General features: G+C 35.0%; 3 protein-coding genes across 8 annotated transcripts in view; 1 reads left to right on the top strand and 2 right to left on the bottom strand.

Annotated features, from left to right (window-relative positions):
- The window catches only part of LOC129574607 (uncharacterized), a 2,805-nt gene extending 1,796 nt beyond the window's left edge, over positions 1-1,009 (top strand). The window contains exons 2-3 of one of the 2 annotated variants that reach the window (XM_055456838.1): positions 372-602; positions 727-1,009. In XM_055456838.1, the coding sequence (XP_055312813.1) occupies positions 372-602; positions 727-796 (301 nt within the window). In that variant the 3' untranslated portion in view covers positions 797-1,009. Of the gene's footprint in view, positions 1-12; positions 603-726 lie in introns of those variants that run through there. The other variant, XM_055456837.1, reaches the window with a different exon arrangement.
- Positions 1,010-1,230: 221 nt separating this feature from the next.
- On the bottom strand, positions 1,231-3,932 carry LOC129574606 (nuclear pore complex protein Nup75). 2 transcript variants are annotated; one of them, XM_055456836.1, is made up of 6 exons: positions 3,763-3,932; positions 3,601-3,695; positions 2,393-3,454; positions 2,101-2,318; positions 1,835-1,962; positions 1,231-1,765 (listed from the first exon to the last, which is right to left on the bottom strand). In XM_055456836.1, the coding sequence occupies exons 1-6, from the start codon at positions 3,781-3,783 to the stop codon at positions 1,457-1,459; spliced, it is 1,833 nt and encodes a 610-aa protein (XP_055312811.1). In that variant the 5' UTR covers positions 3,784-3,932; the 3' UTR covers positions 1,231-1,456. The 2 variants fall into 2 exon arrangements, with proteins under 2 accessions (XP_055312811.1, XP_055312810.1); XM_055456835.1 differs by having other exon boundaries at positions 1,231-1,962; positions 3,763-3,922.
- Positions 3,933-4,554: 622 nt separating this feature from the next.
- LOC129574605 (arginyl-tRNA--protein transferase 1-like) lies at positions 4,555-9,529 on the bottom strand. 4 transcript variants are annotated; one of them, XM_055456832.1, is made up of 9 exons: positions 9,074-9,529; positions 8,011-8,064; positions 7,844-7,916; positions 6,853-7,507; positions 6,625-6,768; positions 5,839-5,980; positions 5,453-5,656; positions 5,061-5,215; positions 4,555-4,973 (listed from the first exon to the last, which is right to left on the bottom strand). In XM_055456832.1, the coding sequence occupies exons 1-9, from the start codon at positions 9,171-9,173 to the stop codon at positions 4,863-4,865; spliced, it is 1,638 nt and encodes a 545-aa protein (XP_055312807.1). In that variant the 5' UTR covers positions 9,174-9,529; the 3' UTR covers positions 4,555-4,862. The 4 variants fall into 4 exon arrangements, with proteins under 4 accessions (XP_055312807.1, XP_055312806.1, XP_055312808.1 ...); XM_055456831.1 differs by lacking the exon at positions 6,625-6,768 and adding an exon at positions 6,319-6,468 and having other exon boundaries at positions 9,074-9,455; XM_055456833.1 differs by lacking the exons at positions 6,625-6,768; positions 9,074-9,529 and adding exons at positions 6,319-6,468; positions 8,193-8,829.
- Positions 9,530-14,795: the final 5,266 nt, after the last annotated feature.

Genomic DNA, 14,795 nt, shown 5'->3' with positions numbered 1-14,795 from the left:
CCACTGATTTGAAATTGGCGCCTTCTTGAATACGCCACATAAAGGAATAAGAATTCCAAATTATTAAATCGAAATTAGCGCTGAAATGTATTTCCAAAATGATGTAAAATAGTCTCATTTTTGTGAGCTCAATTTCATTTTGATTCATGATGGAATTCATTACTTGGTTAAGAATGAAACCTATCCTTCAAATTTGAAATGCCATGCTATCGTGAGATGAGTCGTGCTGGCGTGATTTCTTCCAAAAAAAGTGACAGATCATTGAAAAACGTTTGATTAACCTAACCAATAAAAAAATTCGATTTGCTATAGCTCACTTCAATCCAAATTTGAATAATAATAATAAAAACCATGGCCAATCAAAATACTAGATATATTCTTATGAGCAAAGATGAGTTCTTCCGAAAAGTCAACAATTTAAACGATCCAGACACAATAACATTGGTCACCTGGGAAGCTGACGGGAGAGACATTGGATTCGGTCCTGCCGATTGGAGAAGTTTCAGCGGTGGAACTGCTCCAGGTGCAAACAATGGATTCCGTGCACAATTCCTGTACCGAGAAAAGCAAGATGCTTTTGATGCATATTTGCGTATGAACGGGTAAGTTAATTGAATCGAGGCATTTGTTTTGATTATCAAAATGTTGTTTCGAAAATGGTTTCCGCATCCGATCAAATCCCCCTCAGTTCTAATGAATTGGTATCTTTTTTCTATTTATTTTCAGAAAATTTCGACATGTCTATTTAAAATGTGGATTTCTGGGCGACGACGTAAAAAACGGAAATCCAATCTAAACACTCATACAATCTAACTGCCACATTTTCATTCCAACCCAAACGAAAGACAGACAAATCAAAACGTCAACATAGAATTATTTTCTTCCATTTGTATCTTTATTGCATAGAAATTGTCAAACAGGGTAATTAAATTGATTTCGAGAGAATCGTATTCAATATTTTAGTTCCGAGCAATAAAAGAAACAAATACACAGTTGAAATGGCATTAAATCAATTTGCTGTTTTATTCAAGTTAATTTCAGTTTTGGGCGATATGTGAGGAAATAAAATCTATTAAGTCGTGATAATCCAATGACTGTATGATCCAAAACCCCTTTTGGATCATAATAATTGGCATACTTTATAAGTTCAAGTTTCCTTTGCAAAAAATGTCTAGTTATCCCCTGTAAAATGCCATTGACCGAATACGATAAACACAAAAAACGAAGATATATTTAAAAAAGAAAATTATTTGAATTTATTTTTCACAAAGATCAAAGAGCTACAGTTAGACAGCGAATGCGAGCAAAGCGTATGATTTTAACCATAAATTCAATGTTAGCAACAAATGAAGTCTGTGCATTGTTGCGTTCAATTTCTGTAGATTGGATGCTCTCGATAGCAGAGGTTCCCATTCAGCGATGGTGCTGCTCTTTGTTTCATTATTCGATGTCTTTTTCAAATTCTCCAACAGCGGTAACAAATTGTTTTCCAAATAGTGCATGATTTTGTGTGTTTCTTTGGATCGGCCGCCTCAAGCAATGAGAATGTATCAGCAAACATTGATGGCCAGAAGTAAGCCGGTGCAATCTTCGAATCAAGCAAATTTATCAACAATTCAGTGGCGGCTGCATATTGTTTGGTTCGATGATAAATTTGAAAGTCGCAATACTTCACCAGGAACACCAATCGTGGTGAAATAAACATTTTAGCGCCAACATTTTGTATGGCATCTTCGCATAGTAACTCCCCAGTCTTTGTATAGTGCTGCATAAAGTGAAAAATTATGATTGGACAATTTCTAAATGAATTAGCAGTGCTCTGTGCTCTACTTACAAGCAGAAAGAGATCGGCAATGGCTGTGACGTAAAGGTTGTCTTGCGAACGCAGAGCCCAGTCGAGTGCATTGCCGTAACGACCATTGTTGAAACTTTTCCGTGCTTGAACTCGGCACAGCTCTTTTTCTATTCGGAAAATGACAAAGGATAGATTGTAAAGTGATTGGAAATTGTATCGAGAATATTCACACATCCAATGTAAGTATGTGTGGGAGAGAGAGAGAGAGAATGTGAAAGAAATAGAGAAATAAAAGTATAATGTACCAGCTTCAATAAGTCTTTTGCTTCGAATCACATTCAACAGCTTCAGTGCATTCTTTTCATTCTTGATATTCATTTTTGAGATGAACATTTCGATCGCACCATTACCGACCGTTCCGCACTGTTCCAAATAATCGATGCCAAACACCCAGAACGACTCCTTTGACATTAACATTGCTCCAAAGTCGAATAAAAGCGATTCTCGGAGACTCAAACCAAATCTAGAGAAAAAATCACAATTAAATACCAAGATCATACATGATTTGGCTACCACAAAAGCTGTAGCTATACTTACTCGTTCGTTTCATCATTGAACATGTTCAATTTGCCGCTATGCCAAAGCAAATCGGTCAAATGAGTGGCAAACCATTGATCGAACACATTTTGAATGTCACGTAATACTTGATGGAAATCGTTTTGCATTATTTTCAGTACAATGCGATCCAAATGCTTTAAATTGTTGTCATCATCGTTCACGGAACAGTGTCGTTCGAATGACCATTGGTTCAACCATTTTTCGGCCAGTGTGTTAAGCTCATAGTATGTGCAGTTTGGATGTGTATAAAACAAATAGCCCGGGAAATGTTCATACCAACAGGACGATTGGCTGGCCACTTTATTCCAAGCAGCCTCATTACCGGTGACCAGTTCGACAATCTCTTTGAGCTCTGGCTCGGATTCAAAGCATCCCATTTGTATCTTTGCTTCGGTGTCGGCCAACCAGTATTGCCATTGCGATCGCCAATTTTGAATCGACAGTCCACCACCGACATTGAAAATCGGAACAAGCCGCAGAATTTCCTCAGTCATTTGCAGGCATGCATTGAAATTGGTCCGTTTGTACAGTTGCAAAATGGCTCGAGCTACTTCCAAATGGCCTTGTGTAATCAATGATTTCACCACTTGTAAGTACTCTTTGTTTGGTTCATCGCCACGATTTGTAAAGAGCAACGAAGTCGCCCTCTGTTCGGCCTCCGGGAAATGGAATCGAATCCATTCAATCAAATGTGGCACCGGATGATTTGATGGTGACGGATCGATCAGGAATATTTCACACAAATGCCAAATGCATTCAATGGAGTAGAAAATGGTCGTGTAGTCCTTGTATACAGCATCGATATCCACTTCTTTTTGTAACTTTTCCAAACAACCACGCAATATGCTTCGATAGGCATGGGAAATTTTCAAGAAATCTTTCTGTGTAGCATTCGATTTTGATTGAACGTCCTGGAAGATACTGTTTGCTTCGGCCAAAAATCCACGCAAAATTGGCTCATCAAATATGAACTTTGTTTTCAAATGGTGAATATTTACCGGGTACTTATTCGCATATTCACTTGGTCTATCGGCTGAATTACTGAAAAGACATTTGGAATTTTTGTTAACAATTTTTCGCTTTTATGCAATAAAAAGCCATTGAAATCATTTTCAATCAGTTTTCTGTGACATTTTGACTGTATGATCGGTGAGAGAAACAGAAACGAAGACCTTTTGATTACTTACAATCTTTTTTCGTTGAATGCGTACACCGACAATTCTGAACCGTTCACCCATTTGGCGCTCAAACCGGTCTTTTCACACAGGCTGTCATGGATATTCTGTTTGAATGCAACAAATAAATTATTAGCAACAAATTTAGATCAGCAAGCAAAACCATTGTCTTACAAATGTTGGAATTCGACTCATTTTCCCCGATGAAATATGTTCTTTTCTTCTTATTTAGTAGATATTTTAGCTACAGCAAAATCAAATACTATTGTGCAGCACAATTTCCTAACAATGTGTAACAAAAACATAACATTAGACACGGTTAGGTTTTCGAAAACGTCAATTGTACTCCGATTAAGTACGACGAAATGCTTCGAGGTAGCGCTGTCAAGCCAAGCACACAGATGTGAGAAGATGGACTAAAATTGTATTTGTGTATGTATACGGGTATGAGTATGGGTGTAAACACTCCGGTTATGAAAAAACGAACAAGGCAACCAATCTACTTTAACATTGTTCATCAGCAGCATAACTTCAGCAGTATTTTCAAAGTACAATTGTGGCCAACAATGAAATTTAAATGCAGAAATTGGATGGCGGTCAAAACACCCTGGACGGATAGCATGCTTCACAGATTGCATGTTTTTCTATTACATTAGAGTATGCTGTCCGTCCGGGGCGATGTGACTTCCACTACAGAAATTCAGTTGAACACAGTTGCTTGCGGTATATTCACAGATGGTTTCTTCTTAGCTTTGTATAATAAAATTAAGACACTGTTCGTACCTTATTGTTTGATAAAATTGCATTTTCAAATAACGAATTCAATTTATCATCGAACAACCTTCAATATATTCAGTTTCATTATACTTGAATTTGATTTTCGAAAAACACAGACCCATTTTTTTCCAGAGAAAAGAAAATACTTTATTTTTTAATGCTGTTCAATGGATTTTGGAGTCGGATTAATTTTACTTCTGTACTATTGATTTATTTTGTTTATATATTTTGCCATTTGCATGGTTTATGAATCGAAAAATATCCTGTTTTCTGGACAATGTATGCATCATGGTTGTAATTGAGTTAAGAGCATAACAAGATTTTAAAAATGTTTTTTTTTCTTTCATAAATAGATTGAGAGGTATTTTTGAACAAAATATTGCGGTTGATGTATCAGTAAATGGTGCATTCAATTGGTGAATGGCACAGACCAAAAATATATGAAAAAATGCTGGGAGAGAGCGCAGCATTAAATGCGCTTGAATCCATTCAGTGTTTTATGTGACCAAATACAAACGACGGGATAGCACCTTGCCCACCAGCTTGCCATATTCACTGAAGTTATCGAAATCATCTTCGTCACTGTCCGTTCCCTCAGTTCCTTTATACTATAATTGGATGAAAATCAATTGAACAAAAAAATGAAACCCATTGAAAATGACTTCGCTTATCTCCATAAAATGAAAAAAAAATACCTCCTTATAGTCTCTGTACGTTAAACAGTATTTGTAATCAACAAGCAATCGCAAATGATTCAAATCAGTGGCCGGATTAAATTCGTTGAGATCACTGGCCTGCGGATCCAAATTAAAGCGCGAGTATTTCGATTCATCTAATAACTTGAGTATATCTACATTCAGAAGAAGAAAAACAAACGAGTTTAAAAAAAATTCCCCGTCTTAAAAAATTAAATGAAAAATGATTCGATAGTAACCATTTGACAAGAAGGGAAACAACAAATTTAAAACAAATAGAAAATTGAAAAAAAAATATATATATATATCTTTTTGAAAAACTAAACAACAAATTTTAAAAAATCAATTGAACAAAATATTGCGGTAAAAAATTGATGGAGCGACTAATTTACCATCATTGATCAGATGCCACGTATACGTCTCCGGGCATAATAAATACGACGGATGTAATTTTCCCTTGTATCGCATCTTCGGACAACTGTGTATGTAAAATCCCATATAGTATTCGCTTAACTCAGCTGTCGATTCATTCAATTCCCTCACAAACTGCACTTCACGCAATGTTCCGTAGGTTCCGAGCGTTAAAAAACTATACTCTATATGGGATAGAATCGATTTTTAATTGGTCTACTTTTGAGATTTTTTTTTTGAATGTTGAAATAAATTGAAAAAAAAAATATTCCACAGTGATATCATCACTTTTTTTTCTTCTGAGGCATAAATGAAATTGCAGGAGAAAAATGAAAGAAACTAGCTAATGCAAATTTTATTCTCTCACCTGGATCGTAGAAGAAATAAACGGAGCTCACGCATTTCGGTAGAATATCGATGACACCAACGGCAATCAGTTTGTCGTCGAGCCAATATTGTTGGTGAAACGAACCATATCCACATGTTGGCCCATCGTCTGGTGTCTCATGCTGTTTTGAAAATATAACAACAATTTCACTAATTCTATTCATGTAACACGAGTCTACCGTCAATCCTTTCATTTCTTTATCGCGGGAATAAGTACACAAGTCAGACGTGGGTGAACTTGAAATCCTTACTCAATGCATTTGTCAAATTCAGATTGAACTGGATCCAGACCATGATTGTAACGTTTAAAAATCCGAGGTTAAAGCCAAACCCACCTTTTTGCCCACGTCTGACACAAATGGATTGGGCGGAAACACACAAAATTCATCAGGAAAAAATAAAAACCGAAAAAAGCCAAAAACAAAACATAAGCAAGAAAAACAAAAAAAATATTGCTCACCTTAATGGGTGAAATGCATAGAAAATCTAGGAATTCGCTTAGATCATTTGGTGGATCGTGATGAATTTGTGTCTGATATTTGGTATACAATGCAAATTCAGTGCTTTGGGTGCGTTTGTATTCGTCGCTCTCGACATTGACCAGAATAAGCTAATGTGGTGTGCATTTGGCAAAAAGTGTGGAAAGCAACAACGAACAGGATTGATTCGAAATGCAAGTAAATGCGTCCCACCCCGCGACAGAGAGATGAAGAATGAAAGGAGAAAAAAAAACTTCGGTTAGATGGTTGAATAGTTGGATAGTAACCTGTAGTGGTGATCGAACTAAAAAATTTTCAAAGCTTTTGCGCGTAATTTTTTCGGGCGGATCTTTGTGAATGCCAATTTGATAGCGCCGATACAAGTTCAGAGCGGCTTCAGTGGAACCGGCATGCGATGGAACCAATTTTACCTGAAAATGAAATGTAATATGGACTCAGTTGACTTTTAAAAAGGGAAATGATTTGGTTTAGATTAGAAAAACGATTGGCAATACCTTCAATTTGTGTGCACCATCCGCAGGTATTTCATCGATCAACGATTTCAAATCTTTTTGGATATTTTTCGGCATTTTTTCCGAAACCGACGGCGTCACCACATTTGTATCCGTCGCCATGGTATTTGCTTTGGCCTGTTGTTTTTCGGCTTTGCGTTGTTGTCGCAGCAATTTCGCCTTCGGTTGTAGCGGTTTGGTCGGATCCGGTCCGGCCACCAAACCACGCTTATTTGACTCATTACTCGATTTTCTATTGCTACACGTTCCCGTATCACTTTTTTGTACCGATCCACCATCCGTATTGGCTGAACTGCTGCTGGTCGTTGCTTCGACTTTTGGACCATTTTCGGCCTTCTCAATAATATCTAGCACATTATCTATATCAATCGATACTTTGGGTTGATTCGAGGTTATCATTTTACTTTCGGCTAAGGCACTTGATTCGGTCGCTTCCGTTGGCTTCTGTTCTTCCCCATCCACTTTCATATCACAATCAGTGTTGTGATCAGTTTGAACATCATTGTCGCCATCACTTTTAATGCTTCGATTGTCGGCACCGCCGCCGCCGCCTTTTTGACCCGTTCGCAGATAGCTGTTCACCTTTTTGAGATTTTTTTTGTGCGATTTCGACAATTGAAATGTTTTGGCATCACATCTACGGGACGAATGAATGAACACAAAAAACAATTGTTGAAATTAAAATGGAGAAAATTGTTTAACAAAAAATGGTAGACATTGTCCACTGGACAATTTCAAATATCTTAAATATGTTCGTGAATAAATCGAAATTCATTCAATTTTGCGCTACCGAACTGGAGTCGATTTTCTCAAATTCGAAAGACACTCGTTTTTTCAAGTATTTTTTTTTCAATTTTACGGATTTTTCCAAATGAATCTTCTATAAAAAATCGACAAAATCTCCAAAACACCGTACACAATTTTGCATTCGAAAACAGCAAATTAAGTTTAAAAAAATTGAAGGTAAACATACTTGATGGTATAGCAGGGGCAACAAGTGATTGCGTTATTGGGTTTGTAGCAATACTGACCGGATCGTCGCCACCCTATTGAAAAAATGATCAACAAAAATGAGCATAAATCTAATGTACGAATGCGAAAGGTTGTTGGCATACAATTGATAAGAAGAAAGAACTATACCTCGGTCAATCAAATCCTGATAATCAGCAGCTGTCATACAATGGGCCCACATACCTATCGAAAGCGAAAAGTAAACAAACAAAAATAGCAAAGCACAATTATTCACAATGAGTTGTCACATTTTGTGTGTGTTTAGTTTGCGATGAATTTCAAATGCGACGTGGTACGATTGGTATTTTTACCGTGTGATTGGCTTGAGCTGGAATTAGAGCAATAACCGCAACGTGAATCATTTTGTGGGCCGTAATAATTAACAATAGTCACTTTACGTGACATCGTTCCAGTTTCTTACAATCGAAAAAATCAAATAGCAAACAAATGATCTGCCACTGTATCTAATCAGTGTTCGTTGTTTATATTTGCGATGACAATTAAAATCGATTATTTGGTTGAATTTTTTACACTCTCAACGAAACGGTGAAATATTTCAAGATTTTAGTTCCAAATAGTGCTGCTCGATTAGTGAAAATTCATGATTAAAACGCGGATATTTTCTCGTGACTAAATTAAAAATCTAAACAATAGACAATGCGTTGATATTTTCACTATGTACAGTCGTAAGATTGTTGGTTAACGCAAAGAAACATTAGCAAAAAATAGTTTTGGCCACTTCTATATGAAAACTAGAGTAAACAACTGTCACACAAAACGTCATCTTAGTACCGATTGTGAACACATTGAGTCACAACCCACACACTCATTCACGAACACACACACACACACACACACACACACACACACAAGTACACACCCGAATAAAAGCACCAATATTACTCATAACACTAAGTAATTCGTTCAGCTGTTTCATTTGATTTATTGACTTTGATTGCATTCCACTCAAAATGATAGTTGCAATGGCAAAACGAAGGGGGGCGAAACAAACGAATAGAAAAAAAAACACAAATTGCCAGTACTAATTGCCTTGACCACTGTTTACATTTTTTTTGCTCTGTGTGGCTCTATGCATGTTCTGTTCTTGAATTGAGCTGCATTAGAAATGCAGTGCTGTTTGAAGGGCACCGATTGTTGTCATTGCAACGTGTTTTTTTCTGCATCTACTTACCGTGTGAATATCGTTGTGAACATTGTTTGCAGTAGCCACATCGGGTTTGTGGACGGCCACCAAATCGATCAACAATTGTCGTTTTGGCACGACGATTCATGTTCACTTGAATTGACGAGAGGTCACTGGACTAGAAGTTCAAATTCCTTTGGTGTACTTGACAAATGTGCTGCTTGTTAAGAACTTGTTCTCACTGCTATCCAGCAGTAATGATGGCAATGAATCGAGAACGAAACATTCCATACACAAAATTCAAATGAAGCGAAAACCAACGGCATGCGTGCAACCAATTGCCGTCGTTTTCAATGTATTGATGATGGTTTCTTTTTATTTGGTGTAAGTGCGTGATCTGAATGACTGCCTATTTATACTCTCAACAACAACAGCTGAAGAGAAGAGAAACAAAATACTCGCAAGACCTCACGAAAGCAGTATGCCTAAATTTAATTGCACTTTACGCTAGATGGCGTAATCGATATTAAAACGCGCATTTGTTTGTATGGTTTTTTTTTTGTTGTTGTCTCAATATTCTTTCATTTTATTGTTAGTAATTTTTTTGTTGTATTTTCGCCTTAAAATATTTACAAGAACATTTTTTGTTGTGTGTGAATTTTCAATTTCATGCTCATTTTTTTTGTGGATGTTTCTATATCGCTCGTTCGCTACCTTTCTTTTGAATTTTCACCGTTTTTCATATCGGGCATTTAAATTCTACATCGCTAATTTTTATTCAAGATCAATCGAAACGGGAGACGGGAATAATGTTTCACGAAAACAGACGCTTTTTACGCGACGCCCCTTTTTGATCTCTCAAAATCCATTTTCATTACCATGTTTCATTTTTTCTCTCATTCGCCAAGCATTTTTTGTTTATTACAAAGTTTTCTTTTCTTACTTTTGTTTTTTTGTTAAGACTTACACTTATACACTAACGATTAGAAATTTTTCGACTTTTTCCATTTTTCATTCATTTTTGTCGATTCTTTCCTTCCATTTTGCTTCAGACTATTTTTTTGTGTCTCTTTCTCTTGGTTGAAATGATAAACGCGATTTTTGCACACAACGTTTTCCCTGTGTTTCCACACCTCGAAGTGTGATGTCCGTCCCCATTATTTTTTCTTCTTCTCCCATTTGCGTGTGTGTGCGTCTCAAAACGAATTTCGAAATTCGATTGATTAGCCTTAATTCCGTTGCTTAATCGAAACATTTTCCCAGAACAAACAAAAAAAAAAACAATTTACTAAATCTCTTGCCGAAATGCGAGCTTTCTTTTTTTTACAAATTCTTTACAAATATTCTTTTATGGATTATTACAATTGTTCTTGATTATTTGAAAAAAAAAATGCTTAAATTTACACAAATAACGAGCAAAATCTGTGCGATGAAACATTTTTAGTCAAATCGTGTGTATTTTTTTGGAGAGTTTGATTTTTGTTTTGTTTTGGTTTACGTGGAAACATTTTTTTCATCGAAATTATAATCTCTCTTTCGTCATTTTTGTCACTCAATCTCCACTCTGGAATCATATCCACATCGAAATTCATTTCATTGGTTCATATCAAATCGGGATGTGAAGAGGAGATTTCCTTTTAAATGTGAGCTCTTAGCTCGGATGAAATGATTCTTTTAATGGTAATAAATCATAATTATGAAATTTGCATTAAAATAAAATGCATTTTGTATTTAAAACCAAATCATTTTGGTAGCTACCAAGGTAGATGATCATTTTTGGCCAAACTTCTGGTACATGGTAAATAGATTGCAAAATGTTGGAGAAATAAAACGAAATTAGCTTACTAAGTGGTCATTCCGAAATTGAAACTAATCATGAATTCAAAAATCTTTGGAAAAATGTAGATTCGAAATTGAATCCTGAAAAAATTGACTTCAAATTAAAATCGAATTTAATTCAATCCCTTATGAAATTCGTTCGACTACGGTGACTCGATTTTAGTCACTTGATCAATTTTCTTCATTCAATTTATGTGTGACTAGTGATTGCATTCGCTAACTATTTTGGGAAATTTTGACTATATTTTGTGTGTACTATGTTTGAAATTCCAATCACTAGTCAGCCATGGTTCAATACATTTGGCTGACTAAACCGGTCAACTGGATTGAATTTGTTCAAAGTGGATTGAAATCGATTGGGATTCCAATCACAGTACGTACAAAAATCCAGTCAAAATGTTCCAAAATGACGGCTAACTAGTCAACAAGGGTTTTTGTCCAAACATCTGATTACCCATAAAAAATGTTCGAAGAAGAAATGTTTAACTGTTTTGGAAGTTTGGAAAAGGATTCCAAAAGGGAATCACCTAGGTAAATTTGGCCAATGTACTTGCAAATAGGCATTACAATGTCATTAAAAAGACATTCCAGCGAAAATCTATAGGAAATATACCAATTCGTTTGAATAGAGAAAAGTTTGAAAATAATTTGATGTTTAGGTTCGTACCTAAAAAAGACTGGATCATTTGGAAAACAAATAATTCCGAACATAAAATATTTCGATGGAAAAAATAATCTCCTTACAATTTATATCATCTAATATGGTTCACATGCCATCGATTTGGGCCATGTATGTCATAATAATTCGATTTTCACTTCATTTTTGTCAATAATATGTAAATTCTCTTGTCATTTTTCTGTTTCTTCCCATTCTAAATCATATTTTTCTTCGTTTTATTTCTTTTATCTTCTTTGCTGCAATCAGAACAGTGCGGCATTCTCAGTACGGTACTGAGTATGGCGCTTAGAAATTTCGCATGGCCTCCAGTCCAAATATAAAATTGAATTTTTGTGTGATTTTCCATTCTTTCATTCCATTTCCGATTGATTTTCGTTCTTCATCACCTCTTCATCTCCATCATCATCATCTTCATTATTGTAATATACTATTGTAATCTTGTAACTGTGTAATAAAAATGAAAAAAAAACATTGAAATCTATTGTCGCTTCTGGTTGATTTTCGGTTGTTGTTGTTGTTGTGGTTTTTTACTGCGAATTCGGTTGCTATATGTATTCGCGCAATCGATTTTTCTTTTCGCAGTTGAAAAGAGAAAAAAATTGTGTCCAATAAATGATTTCCATTCATTTGCTATGCGGAATAAAATTGTGTAACATTGTACAAACAACAGGATTTAGTTTGGTCTATTAAAATTGTAATTAATATGTCTATGTATTGTAATTAGTATTTTTCTTGTCTATGGAAAAAAAACGGATTGTTTTTTTTTTATTTAAATCTCTGTTTAAAAAAAAGGGGTTGTTGTTGTTGTTTAGGCAAATTGGGGCTATCTCAATTACTGCTGTATTTGTTTTTTTGGGCTAGCAATTTGGTTCTCTATAACTCTATTTTTATTTGTTTAAATCCCATTTCATCTCTCATTCGGTGCTATGGTTTTTGTTTCTCTGTGTGTGTTTTTTAATCAAAAAATAACAACGTGTTTCTTGATTCTTCATTTCATATAAATAACAAACTGTTTCTTTATGCTCTATTTGTGTGTATTTCTTGTTCTCTCTTATTTATGCAATTGTACCGATATTAAAAATCTGGCTGTAACAACGGAATCTTGCAGGACAGACAACAGAACGATTACAGAATTCAACAATGAAATGGGGAAAAAATCGTTTAAGATATTGCGGGCACTATGAGTCTCTGTGTGTATGTATGTGTATATTGACGGAATTGATTTATTTCTATCTCTTTGTTCGTTCGTTGAGTGGAGGGCAAGACAAGCCATTTTATTTGCCTCTTTGTGAGGGAATGAAATAGCCAATGTTGCACCCTTGCAACGACACTATATTTAAGTGTTAAGTGAAAAGCAATGATTTGTCAATAAAATACGGTTTTAAAAACATTGTTTAAATAATATTCTGTTGCATGAAATCTATGGTACAAACAAAAAGCAATAAGGCTTCTTCTCTCTATTGGAAATGTGTTTGTTTAAAGTTGATGTGAATTGACTGAAGGAAAAAACACAAAATGATATGATGCGATCGATCGGGTGTGTAACTGTCTTGTGTTGTATGTATATAATTAGAATTGTCTTAGCTATTGTGTGTTTTGCAAATTGTTGCTGTTGTTGTTCTTGTTCTGGTTGTTGATTGATGATGATGTGTGTGAAACATCATTTTGACATAAAAAAATATTCGTACAAAAATTCTTCTTAATTATGTGTTGCAATTGTAAAATTGTTTTGCTTCTGTCCATCTCTGTCTTTCTCTCTTCTAATTCAGTAATATGTAATAATTGGTATAGTCGGTTCTGTACTATTTGCTCTCTTCTTCTTCTTCGGTTTGGTTTTATTATATAAAAAACTCTTTGTTTTATGGATTTGAATTTTCATTGGAGCGAATCAAATTTGTAGGAAGTCAAAGCGATTGGGATCGAAAACCAGGCGAATCGAAAGCCATTGGAGTCGAAAGTCTTTAGAATCAAAAACCTTCAGTTTCGAACTCGAAGCAATTATCGAATTGGATTGAGATCATTGAAATCAGAAAAAAAAAATTGAAGAAGAAAGGAAATTGTCTCAACCCTTTTTCTACCAAGCGTGCTTTATTGCATAACAAAATGTTTGATTTTTTGAGCACTTGGTAGAATTTTTTTTCGAAACAATAAGTGTTGGAGAAGGCCCAATTGATGATTGCCAACTGTATAATAACTGATTTAATTCGAATAATTGCTTGAAAATGTGGGCAAAGAATCTCAACCATGTTCATTTGCATTGGTAACGAAGATTCAACGTGAGTTTTAAAGGATATTTTTCTTTATTTCTTTTTTTCTTCGCCTTTCTTTGCTTTTCATTACATTTTTCATAAGTGAACTTCCAATCAATGACGACAAACAAGACGAAAGAATTCACAGAAGCAGGTTGTCGATAGAAAAAAATCCAATCATCTGCCTATGATCTCCATACCAAATATGATTCGCGCCAACGAATTGATGCGTATGTACTTTGCGAGTGTGAGTTTAATTGTAAAAAATAGCACCACTTTGTACATTCATTTGCATTTGTATGTGTTAAAATGTGTTGAAAAATGAAAAATTCCTTTGCTGATAAAAAGAATTTGGTTTTGTTTCTGTTTTTTTTTGCTATGGATCATGCAAACATCAAGAATGCTCCGAAGCCGAAATGAGTTTCATGTGCAAAAAGGAAGGTTTGAACGAGAAACAGTTTGCATGGTCATTGTATTAATTTTGTTTTTTTTTTGCGTTTTATGATTTTGGGATTTGTTTCTTTTTTTTGTCGTGTCTTGTTTAGTCAACAAAAAAAATGTGTTAAACAAGCGCATTCATTGGTGGGGAGTGTTAAAATTGGGGTTGGTTTCTTTTTTGATGTTTTTGTTTCGTTTTGTTATGTTATTATTAAATCGCTAGCCCAAATGAAAACGAAAATAAAAAACTATTGTTCAAATTGTATCGTGTTGTTGTGTGTTTTTCATATTTCCTGTTTATGATTTGCTGTATTTGCATGTGTCTATTTATAAATGTAATAACAAAAATTCGATCTGTAAAATGAACGCTGATAAATTGCTGTAGTTTTTTTTTCTTTATGTATCTTCTCATCTCTCGTTTTGTTGTTTTACTTGTCAACTTCGCTTTCTCTTCATGTTCCTGTTCATTCATCATCTTGTGTTAAATTCAATTTCATAAATAGCTAGATTAAGCTAGGCACTCTCGTTCCGTTTTTTTTTTCTTTAAACACTACATTTTTGGGGC

This window comes from Sitodiplosis mosellana, unplaced genomic scaffold, assembly GCF_009176505.1.
Source record: "Sitodiplosis mosellana isolate CC-2019 unplaced genomic scaffold, AAFC_SMos_1.0 Smas_scaffold_6165, whole genome shotgun sequence".
In the NCBI taxonomy this organism is placed as follows: domain Eukaryota; kingdom Metazoa; phylum Arthropoda; class Insecta; order Diptera; family Cecidomyiidae; genus Sitodiplosis; species Sitodiplosis mosellana.
The sequence above is the reverse complement of the archived record's forward strand: the minus strand, read 5'-3'. Positions and strand labels throughout refer to the sequence as shown.

Excerpts from the sequence above, each read along its gene's own strand:
- LOC129574606 (XM_055456835.1), bottom strand. The coding sequence starts at position 3,783 with ATGAGTCGAATTCCAACATTT. Across the intron at positions 3,696-3,762 it reads TGAGTCGAATTCCAACATTT|AATATCCATGACAGCCTGTG; the intron begins GTAAGACAATGG and ends GCATTCAAACAG. Across the intron at positions 1,963-2,100 it reads CAAAAGACTTATTGAAGCTG|AAAAAGAGCTGTGCCGAGTT; the intron begins GTACATTATACT and ends TTTTCCGAATAG.
- LOC129574605 (XM_055456831.1), bottom strand. The coding sequence starts at position 9,173 with ATGAATCGTCGTGCCAAAACGACAATTGTTGATCGATTTGGTGGCCGT. Across the intron at positions 8,065-9,073 it reads TTCACAACGATATTCACACG|GTATGTGGGCCCATTGTATG; the intron begins GTAAGTAGATGC and ends CGCTTTCGATAG. Across the intron at positions 7,508-7,843 it reads TGCCCCTGCTATACCATCAA|ATGTGATGCCAAAACATTTC; the intron begins GTATGTTTACCT and ends TTCGTCCCGTAG.